The sequence below is a fragment of the Aedes aegypti genome, chromosome 2 (assembly GCF_002204515.2).
Source record: "Aedes aegypti strain LVP_AGWG chromosome 2, AaegL5.0 Primary Assembly, whole genome shotgun sequence".
In the NCBI taxonomy this organism is placed as follows: Eukaryota; Metazoa; Arthropoda; class Insecta; order Diptera; family Culicidae; genus Aedes; species Aedes aegypti.
This window is the reverse complement of record NC_035108.1, coordinates 402,857,043-402,870,057: the sequence shown is the minus strand read 5'-3', so window position 1 is coordinate 402,870,057 and position 13,015 is coordinate 402,857,043. Positions and strand designations below refer to the sequence as shown.

General features: G+C 40.0%; 1 protein-coding gene across 11 annotated transcripts in view; it reads left to right on the top strand.

Moving 5' to 3' along the window:
• The window catches only part of LOC5580035 (tyrosine-protein phosphatase non-receptor type 21), a 91,322-nt gene that overhangs the window by 75,633 nt on the left and 2,674 nt on the right, over positions 1-13,015 (top strand). For all 11 annotated transcript variants that reach the window (XM_021847200.1, XM_021847199.1, XM_021847197.1 and 8 more), the window contains 3 exons: positions 24-242; positions 309-485; positions 549-708. In XM_021847200.1, the coding sequence (XP_021702892.1) occupies positions 24-242; positions 309-485; positions 549-708 (556 nt within the window). The remainder of the gene's footprint in view (positions 1-23; positions 243-308; positions 486-548; positions 709-13,015) is intronic.

The following is a 13,015-nucleotide window of genomic DNA, read 5'->3' as shown; positions in this document are numbered from 1 at the left end:
ATACGCTTTCCTATATATTTCAGTGCTCCCTGCTGGATACGAAGCTCGCCGATCCTCAGCTCTACTGCGAATTCGAGCGGATACCGAAGCGTGCGGAGAATGCCAAATATGACTGTGCCCTGGCGGAGGAGAACAAGGCCAGAAACTTCGATCCCAACTTCCTGCCGTACGACAACAACCGAGTGCGGTTAACTCCGACCAGGGACAACCGGATGGGATACGTGAATGCTTCGCATATCACTGTTAGTTGATTTTACAGCTTCAGTAAGATCTTATTGATAATGAAACATTGTGTTTTTCATCCGTAGAGTACTGTAGGAAACAAGCAGAGGTTCTACATCGTAGCTGAGAGTCCTAACGATGCGCCCACGACGAATACCTTCTGGCAGTGCGTTTGGGAGGCTGATGTGTACCTGCTGGTGCAGCTATCGAGCGAACTGAACTATATTCCGCAGACTAGTGAACGGTGTTTAGAATACGGACAGGTATTTCAACGATCTTTTAAAAAATATCACCTACATTTACTGATTTCATTCGTTCAATTTTAGTACCAAGTTTGGCGGGAGTTCTCGCAGGAATCGGATCGGTGTACCACCTCCAAGCTGCGTGTGTATCATACGCAAAGTCGACGCTATAGATCTGTGTGGCACATCTCGTACAACGAATGGGGCGATCAAAATTGTCCCAGCAACGTGGGACATTTCCTAGGTGAGTCGAAATGACTACAGCATATTCTTTCTATTTAATACCTCAGTGGCAAAAATCTATTGCTCAATACCATGCATATGCTCTTCGTAGTACTGCTTAAATTTACCATTGATGACCCGCTAAAACCAGCCCATGCACTGTACTTGAGCAATTCTTTTTGAATTTCTTAAGTGGTGTACAGTGCATCGACATGACCCTTGGCCTCATACCCTTATCTTTCCGGAACCACCTTACGGTATTTCTTCGGGGAGGGGCCATTGCATATAGCACAACACATGTAGCAGAAGTAGCCTAAGCAAACTGCTCCTCCTAGCCGACTTAAACAATGTTACAAGGGACCTGCCTCGGCAGGGCTAATCCTTTGCAGCCAACCCTTGGTCGGCGCGCTATAGGCACTGCAATTCTAACATAATGCGAGTGACAGCCGTAGTTACTGCATTACAGCACTCGGCAGCCGCACACATTCTCTCTATAATATTGTCGGGGGACGTGACCTATCCGTATGTAGTGAGCATTCGACCTCTCACGACAATGAAACAGGGGCAATCGAACACGGCGTGCTCCGCTGTTTCCTCCACACCAGCACAATTGGGGCACGCAGGAGATTCTGAGTGCCCGAATCTATGCAGATACTGTCTATAGCAACCATGACCTGACAGAAACTGCGTCAGGTGGAAGTTCCTTTCCCCATGGTTTCTACCATACCAATCTGACACATTTGGTATAAGCCGATGGGTCCATCTACCCTGCATCTACCCTTAGTGGAGTTATCCTATTCCTGCTGCCAGCTTTTGAGCGTTATCTCTTTACACGTGTCGCGGACTCCTCTGGTACCCCTTTGGTTGAAGCATTGAACATCTTCCTTGATGATGAGCCCGATGGGCGTCATCCCGGCTATGATGCACACGGCCTCTTTAGATACCGTACGGTATGCACTTGCTACTCTTAAGCACATTATCCTGTACGTGCTTTCCAACCGCCTTAGGTTTCTGCTCGTTCTAAGCGCTTTTGACCAGATGGGTCCGCCATACCTTAGTATGGATAGCGCCACGCTTGCCAGTAGTTAGCGTTTGCTGGCAATTACAGCTGAGCTGTTAGACATCATCCTCGAAAGCGCCGCTATAGCCGTAGATGCCCTTTTACAGGCATATTCAACGTGGCTAGCGAAGCTGAGCTTGTCATCGATCATTATCCCAAGATGCCTAAGGTATCACTTGGACTCTATGGTGCAATCACCTACCGAGATTTTAAAGACGAATGACCTTCGGGTTAAAGTCCCTCTCAAACGACAACAACCTACCGAGATAAGAGCCTGTTGCTCGGACTTGCGGTTGTTGACTAAACCACCTCAGTCTCGTGCCGGACCAGTCCTAGAATATATAGTGGACTGCTTTCAACTCTACTTCCTCTATCGATTCACCATAGACCACTAGGGTGATATCGTCGGCGAAGCCAACAATCTTAACAGTTGTCGGAAGAGGCAGCCTCAGTACGTTATCGAACATCGCATTCCATAACAGCGGGCCCAGGATTGAACCTTGAGGTACTCCCGCGGTAATTCGAACGCCTTTCTTTTTTTCATACAGTAGAATCCTACCAAAGACAAATCAAAGACTTCCATGTCCCTTGCCGTTGCCCAAAATTTTATGGCTCATAAGGTAATCTAGAATACCGTGAAAAATGTACTGCGATCTGTCAAACTTAGGTACCTTTTGCACTACCGAGGGACCAAATGCAGTACTAGAAGTGGTACCCAATCTGAGCCTGAAGAACCTGATCCTACCATTAAAATAGCTTTCTAGAAGCTTACACAAATGCGTGTGCTATCGCTTCCCAGCTTGCGCTGTTGAACGCATTCTTCACATCCAGAGTGACAACCGCGCAGTAACGGATGCCGCTCCTTTTATGCTCTATTGCCACCTTAGCTGTCTGAACGACCGAATGGATAGCGTCCAGAGTAGATTTACGTTTCCTGAATTCAAACTGGTTGTTGGACAGGCCGTCCGCACCTTCCGTATACGGTACTAGTCTGTTGAGAATCAACCTCTTCAAAAACTTGCCCGTCGTATCTAGTAGAAAGATAGGTCTATACGCCGAAGAGTCACCTGGTGGTTTCCCCGCCTTTGGTAGCAGCACCAATTTCTGTCGCTTCCATATATCCGGGAAGATTCCTTGATCAATGCACCATCGGGTCCCGGTGCCTTGTTTGACGCGAATGATTTCACGACTTCTGCCAGCTTTTCGTTCGTCACTCTCGCCACTTTTTCTCCTTCATCTGCCGCATACGACGCTGGGGGTCATGGGCTTGTGGGATGATGCGGGAAGAGTACATCGATTATCGATCGCAGCAACTCGGGCGACTTCTCTTGGGGCGCTATGGCACTTTTGGACTTAGCCACTACCACTCTGTAGGCGTCACCTTACGGACTCGAATTGGCACTCTCGCATAGACTATCAAAGCATGCCCGTTTTCGACTATCGATTTCCTTTTTGAGAGCCAACTTTGTATCTCTGAATGCTGCACCGCGTTCTACTCTTTGTGCTTCTGTGCGTGCGCTTTGCATTCGTCGTCTAGCCCGAAGGCAGATTACTCGAAGATTTGCAATTGATTCGCACCACCAGTACACCGGCGGCGTGTTCTCTTTAGGAAGGGCTTTTCTCGGCATGGAAGCATCACACGCTCGTGATATCACGACAACTAGCTTTTCACCGTTTAGGTCCAGAGTGTTCCGTTCGCGCCTCAGGGCTTCAGTGTATACTTCGCCATCGAAGCGCGCTGTTTTCCAATTTCGGGCTTGGGTCGAGTTACAACGCGCTGCCTTCCGCCCGCTTGGTATTATACTATAGCGAATCGATTGATGATCGCTAGCTGGCCTCTTTGGTTGGTGTAGCGGCTACCCCACTCCACTGCCCATTAGCCTGGGACATGCTTTTTTCACAAGTGTCGGGATTAGCCTGGGACACTTTTTTCACAATTGTCGGATTGCTTCACGGTCTTCGGCAATATTCTTCATCGTAAAAATACCTATCAAGGTTTGTGTTCAGAATTTTTATAGAGGTCAATGGGCGACCTCTGGCGATTTTTCTTTACAAAAGTAAATTTTCCCATAGTAAATCCCATACAAACTTTGAACGGCTGGCGCTAAAATATAGTTTCTCCGATCTAGCTGAAATGTTGCACAGTTGTTATGGGACCTAAATGCAATCCAAAAAGTGGACTGGAGCGAGAATCTAAATTTTGTCCCACGCTACTGCCCATGCATTAAAATCGCCAGCTATCACTACTGGCTGCCGATTAGCTAGTTCGGATATCATCCTGTCGACCATGTGGGGAAATTCCTCAATTGACCACCTTGGGGGCGCGTAACAGCTGCAATAGAACACGCCGTTGATTTTTGCTATCGCAAACTCGTCATTTGAGATAAAGACTACTTCTTGGATTGGGTATCGTGCAGTAGTCCATATAGCTGCTAGCTGTTGAGACCTATCCGCCACCCAGTTCCCGTTATTGGCTGGTATGCGGTACGGGTCCGATAATAACACCACGTTAGTCTTTGTTTCCGAGACTGACTGTACCAGGACATTTGGATCCACTCGTTAAGTGTCCGTTGTCTGTTCTGTCGACACATAATGGCAGGGCTGGTAGCAAAAAGGGGTGCCGAAAATATTTGAAAAATAAGTGACTAAATAGTGACATCCGATTCTCGAAAAAGTGACTAAAAGTGACTTGAAAGTCAAAACGTAATTCTATTTCTATTAAACTGTTTTACAAAGAAGAAGAAGAACATGGTGTCTACTACCTGGAAAAACCTGGAAAACCTGGAAATATTAGGGAATTTTATTCAACCTGGAAAAAACCTGGAATTCTCAGGGAATTTTGGCTACACTCAGGGAAATTATTTTAAAGCAATAGTGCATAGTAGAATATGTCGTTTTTGTGAAACAAAATATTTTCAATCAAAAAATTTTCGGCTGCGCCGCTATCAAAACGCTAGTTGACCTTTTAACGATTTTTATTTATTCAACATAAACATGTTTAGTAGGGCGCGGCTTATTCTTCAAAAGCTCTCAAAACCAAAAATTCGTGTGCTTCACTGAACTCAAATCACATTATAGGAGAAACCTTAAAATCTGAGCCAAAAATTTTAACATTTAAAGGTGGCGCAAGCGTTTGGAAGGTGAATTTTCAAGTTATAAAAAATGACCTTCAGTGAAGTAAACATAACTTTGTGTTTTTCAACCAATTTTGAAACTTTTAATGGTGCTAAAAGTTTCCGAATTAAATTTATAAAAACTTTGTAGAACACCAAATTTGTCTAAAATCTAAAATAGTCTAAGTTAAAAATATTTTTATCCAAATTTTTCCTCATTTTACTCAAAATTATAAATCGATTCCGAATATTTTTACATGTTTTCAAAGCAAATTTAGTTGTTTTCAAACTGTTCATACAACACATTTTTCTAAAAAATGGTTTTGACTTAGCTTTTCAACAAAAACTACCCAACAACATGATTTTTAATGAAAAAATTAAATATCTTTAGATTACTTAAATTTTTTCGCCGGAAATTGTTTTTTTTTTCTATAAAACTTAAATATATAAAGCATCTTGCCTGATGAAAAGTGCATATATTTTTTAACATATGCAGACATATGTTTGTTTCAAAATTATTTAAAAATAGACTTAATTTTTAAAGGTTTAACAAATGAGAAAACTAGTTTCAGCTTTAGAAATAATATTTTACTGGCAAAAATATGAAAAAACTGGCATTTTTTGTTAAAAAATCATGTTTTCGCTGCATAACTGGGTCAAGACATTTTTAATGAAATGTTATGTATGAAAGGTTTGAAAACAATTGAATTAACTTTAAAAGCATGTAAAAAGATTTGGAATCGGTTGAGTAATCATGAAGTTATGGTCAAACAAAATTGAAATTTTTAGTAAAATGAGGAAAAATTTTGGATAAATTATTTTTAACTAAAACTTGTTTTGATTTAAGACAAATTTGGTGTTCTACAAAGTTTTCATAAATTTAATTTTGAAGGTGTTGATGCTAAGTTTTAAAGTCGGTTGATAAATAACAACGTTATATTTACTTCACTGCAGGCTTGATAATTCTCCTCAACATCACCAGAGTTCGATGAAATACTCCAGAGCAGCGTGCTGCCTTTGCAGCGAAAAAATGCTAAGCAGAGAGGCAACGAAAAATGAGCGAGGAAAATGTAGCACAAAACACAACAGAGTAAAATTCCATCAAAAAAGGGTGCTCTCACAACTCCCCGAGGACTGTCTGTTTGGGCGGCAGACTCAAGAGTTGTTTTGAAATGAGAATTATGGTGAGCATCGCAACGAGAGAGAGAGAGTGCCTGAAAAAATCCTCGCATTTTTTTGCACTCTCACTCGAATTGCTTGAGGATCTGTGTTGAAAATTTTGAGTAATTTTTTTATCCTCAGAGAAACGGTAAAATCGCCTCCTCTTTGCCTCGCAGAGGAGTTTCTATCAAGCCTGCTTTACTGAAGGTCATTTTTTATAACCTGAAAATTCACCTTCAAAACGCTTGGTGGCGACCTTCGAATGTTAATATTTTTGGCTCAAATTTTGAGGTTTCTCTATTAATGTAATTTAAAATTAGTAGAGCTCACGAATTTTTGGTTTTGAGAACTTTTGAAAAATAATCCGCACCCTAATGTTTAGGCAATGAAGCAAAATTTAAGATTGCTAAGTTGATAAAGGCTAGTACAGTTCTAGTTGGGTTTCATTCATGAGCATATGAAACCTAGTTGAAAACATTCCAATTTTTTTCAAATTTTTTTTTCTTTTTTTATACAAAAATAATAAACTTTGTAGGTAAAGAGAAAAAAGGACAAAAATACTGTATTTTGAAGGTTAGCAGATTTTTTTTATAGTCTTGTCTATTTTAGTCTCACTATTTTAATGCAAGTTTCTATTTTTGGTTAAGGTCTCTAAAGTCTCTATTTTAATCAAAATGGTCACTAAACTCACATTTAATCTGCTTGCAGTAAATCCTGATGCAAAATTCTAGAGACTCAAGAGAAACCTACAAAGGCTATTTTACGATTATTCCACAAGTTCTTAATGATAGTTTTCTCAGATCCCGAGGAATGCTTCAGGAATTCTAGTATTTTTTCCAGTGATTTCTTCTGGAATACTTCCAGGAATGCTACCAACAATTTTTCAATGGATGCTTAGAAGAATTTCTGAAGAATTTGGCCCAAAGTTGCTAGAGCTTTCCACCGCTTCCACAAGGGTTCATTTCAGAGCTTAACAAAAAAACTTGCAGTAATTTTCACAGAGATTATCCTGAAAAAAAAACCCTAGCGTTTATCACATGATTTTCCCACTGATTTTTTGTAACTTCTAGAAAATTTCTCACAGATCCTAAAGGAGCTCTTCCACTAAGATTTATTTCAGAGTTTTTGAAAAAAATATTTTTTTTCGACATTTTTCCAAGAAACCCTATAATAATTTCTACGCCATTTTTTTTTCATTTATTCTAAGCATTTTCATAAGGACCCTTTTTTTAATTTACTCACGATTATACTCAGGAATTGCTCCAAAAATCCTTCAGGCATTGTTCGGTGAAATCGGAGTTATAAACTTATAAACTTTTCCAAGAATTTCTTGATAAATTTAACTTGGGATTTCTTATAAAATTTCTCCAGTAATTCTCTCGGCATTTCTCCATTATTTCATCAAAATATGATTCCTGTGGTTCCATTTCTTGAAAAATTTTTCAAATGAAATTTTCAAATCTCAATGAATTCTTCTCAACTTCATCACCATTTCTTCAAAAACAAGACTGTAAGACTTTATTCAGAGGTTGAAATGTTTTTTTTTCAGTTATATTAGCAATTCATGAGGAGAATCTTAGAAAGCGCTTCATCAAGAATCCAAAATTCCGACATTCCTTGTGAATTTCTCAAAATTTTCTACAATAAATCTGACAAATTTCTTTGATCCTTTCTTGGAGACATTCCTTGATCTTTAAATACTTTATCAGAAAACTTGGAGGAATTTCTGAACGAGGTTAGAATTCTTGAAGATGATCTAAATCAACTTTTTGGAAAACTTGTAGATTCGTTGAATCATAAAACGATTATTGGACGGATTCCTGATCCTTAGAAAAATTCCAGATCGAGTTCATGAAGGTATCTAAAACGAAATTCTTGGCAGAATTACTCACAGAATTCACTAAACATCACAAATCATACTCCTGGAAATATTATCGGTGTAATATGTGAATAAAATTTACAGCACAAGGAGCAATCGTAATGGAACGAGTACGTTTTAGATGTTCATAAAACTGAATACCATTTTAGGGAAGTCTTTTTTTTTTTCTTAGGTTCAATCGTTGTTAATATCTGACTTTGACAATGACAGGCACTTTCAGATCATTTGATAATAATTCTTGGTTATCGTGGAATTATTACAAACTAACCATTTTTTTCTTGAGTTGTTTACACACGTAAAACAAACATATATTTTTTTGAAAATACTTTTCGTTAGACTTTTTTTAAGTGTTTCAAAGCCAAACTCCTATCTTTGAAAATAAATGTTTAATCATCTAATATTAAAAATTCACCAAACACTTATGGATTTTAAAGAGTTTCTTGAACCTGGAATTATTTTTTTTTTATTTATTATTCATATCTTCGACTTGGTCGTACAGATGGTAAAATATAAAATTACGATATCACATTTCTTAACCTATTTTTGAAAACAGCTTTCGACATATCAAAATCAAACAACACACTAACATTATTGAATGCTCTTACGCCAGCGGAAAACGGATTGTTTTGACCATAACTGGTTCTGTGGACAGGATTAGCGAGGAAGGGTGCATTGCGAAGACTTCGTGGTGGAACATAGAAAGGTACCTCAGAAAGAAGCATTGGACAATCCAGGTTACCGGTAATGATGTCGAAAATGAAAACTTGTTGCGATTTTGCTCTTCTTTCCGAGAGAGTCTCTAAGTTAATTAGCTGGCATCGTTCAGGGTAGCTTGGCAAGTTTTCCGGGTCTCTCCAAGGAAGGCTTCTCAGTGCAAATCGCAGAAAACAAGATGCTCCATTTTTTCCACGACCACTAGATGTGGGACCGTATCGAACGCTTTGGCGAAATCGATGTAAATTGCGTCCACTTGCTGTTTTGACTCCATTGCTCGGGAAATTGCGGTAACATAGCACATCAAGTTGGATGTAGTTGAGCGGTTTCTTACAAATCCATGTTGGTATTCACACATTATCGATGATGCAGCATTATATAGCACTTTATGTAGGAGTTTTTCAAACACCTTGCTGAGGCAGCATAGTACGGATATCCCGCGATAATTTTCTACAAGGTGTTGACTACCTGCTTTGTGAATCGGCACGATTATCGCAGTCTTCCATGCTGACGAAAATTTACGTTCCTGGATAGAGCGATTGAAGATTGCAGCAATTGGTTTCGCAAGCACATGCGCACATTTTTTAAACAAGATAGGAGCAAAACCATCAACGCCTGGTCCTTTATTGTCGTCCAGGTTTTCGAGAACAGGCAATACATCCTCGTTTGAAAAGTGGCACTCAGGAATTGAAATGTTGTACGATGGAACATCTTCAAACCTGTCGGCCCGTGGCACAGGTGAAGCTCTAGAGAACACATTTTCGAAGAATGCTGCGAAAAGATCAGCAGTCTCCGAATCGGTAGCCGCCATAGAACCAGCATAGCGAACGTTACTGGGAATTCGATCGCTTGATCGTTGACGTTTCACATAGTTCCAAAAAAGGGATGGGTTCTGTTTCACGTTCGTCTGAACTGCTGAGATATAATTTTCGTATGTAACACTGAGTCGGTTTTTGTACGTATTCTCGAGCTCTCGAAGTTGGATTTTATCACTCTCAGATTTAGACTTGAAGTAACGATTTCGAGCTTTACGTAGAATGTTTCGTAGATTTCTCAACTCCGGAGACCACCATGGTTTGCTGTACACAGAAGTGGATGGAAGTCGTTTGCGTGGTACAATTTCTTGAATCACTTCATACACTCTTCGATTGAAATCCGAAAGCAGTTCTTCTACTGTTGGTCCATTTAGAAGTTCCCAGTCAATGGTAGAGAAAGCATTGTCCAAAAGCTCGAAATTGCATTTCCGGAAATCGAAATACAAACTTTCTCCTATGTTGGGACATGTTGATAAAATATCACATTTTCATTGCCCGACGATTAGCGGATACCGGAAGGGATGGAGTAGCGGAATGGATTTGGCTTGAAAGCTGTGCAATTTGCTCGCTATGTTTAGCCAGCACACTCTTTAATTCATCGTTGGCTGCCACCTGGCTCCTTGTTAACTCGTGGATTGTATTCCCGATGGAAGAAACTGTTGTTCGGAAACGCGCAATTTTCATCAGTTTTGTGCATTCGTCACACATCCAATGCAGATTGGGCAGATCTGATATGGTTTTAACAAGGATTTTGTCCACATTTACGCAACGTAAATGAACGACATGTTCGCAGAACCCCATGCAGGTGATCACGTCATCGACCCGCTTGATCGCCTTGGCGCAAAGGTCACAAGCAGCGGCCATCTCGATGTTAAATCGAATTTATCCTGAGAGAAATCTCCTCGATTTTTGAGTTTCTGGATCAGCCTAAAACCGCAAGCTTTCTGCACTTCAACACTCTTATCTGCGACCTACTGCCTATTGCAGATGTGAATTCGTTATGTGGATAATCCAACACAGCTGTGGTTGCTTGTTCGAGCAGATGAAAGCACAACGATAGTAGAGCTTGTGGAGCTTGCGATACTAATTTAGATAAATTTCGAGGCCGAATACGACTTGCATAACAACAAATAGCAGTGATGCCAAAAAACCTGGAAATATCAGGGAATTCTATTTCTGTAAATGAGTAGACACCCTGAAGAAGAAGAAGAAGGGAAAATTGAATTCATTGTAAGCTGTGTAGATCCCAAAACTTTTCCATGACTTCAAGTCGATAAGAATTCAAGATTTAGTAATAGGGGAAAGTGGAGCAGTTTGGCCACCTTGAGGAAAAGTCGATAAAAGTGCTGGAAATATTTTTCGAATGTTTGCATAATTTCCAACAATTTTTAGATGAATACTCTAGATCCGCATGATTTCCTTTGTCTTATAAAGTTCACGAATGAATGATTGATTTTTCAAAAATTGTAATTTTTCGAGTCGATTTTTTACTGATGGGGTGATATGAGCACCCTATTTTTGGTTGCAAAATAGTCTCATATAATTTAAAAATTCAATTATTTTGTTACTACACTTGAAAGTTAGTAGTATTTATAAACACTCCGTGCAAGAAGATATATTTTTTAAGAACATTCTAACAGTCAAACATTATCATTCTGAAATGATGAAATTTAAAAGAGCCATTCAGGGCAATATGGGGCAGTTTTTCCGAACATCATTTATTTCTTTTTCTTTAAGTTTCGAACACTGATTTATAACATGCCTATTGCTTTATTTCCTCATCAGTTTTGGGGTTTCATGTTATTTCAGAAGGAATTTCAAGAATTTATGCAGATTTAAAGGGGTGCTCATTCCACCCCATTGACCAAACCGCCCCGACTACCCCTTCTAGTCTAATTATAAGCGTATGGATGAAGTTCGATCAAATGTTATATTCACAGAGGGGTACATTCTATTTAGCTTTATTGGATTCTACTTAAACGCTGCTACCTAATAATGTCAATATTGTGTAGCTAGATTAAGAATACGTATAATATAAAATTTGATTATTATTTAATACTAGTGGTCCCGGCAAACTTCGTCTTGCCATCAAGTAGGCTGTTAGAAAACGTCAAAAAAAAAAAGACACCTTAGTCTTCTCTCATTTTCCCGATTATTCCGGAGACTTTCCCGAACTTTTTCTTCACACAAACACGTCGCATCCCTTGCGGAGTGCAACACTGAAAAACTTGCGTTAATCCGTTAACCCGTTCTCAAGCCATTTCGTGACATACAAACACCACTCCATTTTTATTTATATAGATTTCAAATTAAAAATGATGATGGAAGATCGAATATGATTTAAATACTACTTAAAACCAATGTATCATAGACACGTCCTTCGAACGCCGAAAAATGGTTGCCTCAAGCCTAATGTGCTTATTCTGCGCGGCGTGTGAGGTGAGACGAATCGAATGAGGTGACAAATGTCGACTCGCTCCCATTCGATTAACATTTGGGTTTATTCTACGAGTGGCGTGAGATGAATTGTCGTTCTCGTATAGCGAGGTGACAATTGTCGACTCAAGTGAAGTGACTCGCTGTGCAAATCAAATGGGGAGAGTCACTTGATTCATGTTGAGAATTGTAACCTCGCTATACGACACCGACAATTGCCACCTCACGCCACTCGTAGAATTAACCCAATTAGTGGTCTCACCTCACCCGGAGTGAGAGCGACTCGCCTCGACTTACACGCCGCACAGAATAAGCTCACAAGTGAAATTGAAATTTTTCCATTAGTAGGGTAACTCTGAGTAGTACTTCCCACCCAGGGAATACGCGCCTCTTCGTTATTTTTATTATTACTACTATCTTTATTTCTCGCATGATTTATGATCTTGCCCTAAAAGCCATTGGTAACCATGTGTGTAGTTCGTTGATTCTGAGCATTTAAATGGATTTACACGTTATTTAATAACGCTAGGGCGAAGAAAGGGTCATTATCTACCTGCCAGTGGTGTTGGTTTGAATGCATATTTATCAATTTGCTCAGAAACAACGAGCTACACACATGGTTACCAATGGCTTTAAGGGCGTTATCTCAGATTATGCGAGATTTGAGAGATTTTCAGCCTTAGGCTGGTTCATCTCAAATCTTCGATATTTAACAAACCAGAATGACATGACTGGGAATCCTTACTATCCATAAGACTGTTTCACTATGAAAATTCACACTATGATCGCACAGCAAAAATTCGGTGCCGCATTTTCTACACAGCTTTTTCTGCCGGGACCATTGCAATTCCCGAAACGTGAATCAAACTTCAGGAGGCTGTTGTATGTTCAGCCGGCAAACCGACCAGCCTACCTTGAGTATGCCCAAGTTCTTCGCTTTATTGGCCTCGGCAACCGGCAGCCTGATCGCCGCCACCTGAGTGTCCTGTGGTCCCTTCTAAGGAGAATGGCCTTACTGGCTACGTCGATGTCACACTGCTCTTTGAGGGCAGCCGTACCCTCCGCGGCATCACACAGTGGCCCAAAGCTGGCCAAAAGTAAAAAAAAAGAAGTTTGCAAATTCCTTCTCGAATATTTTTCCTCCATTTCTT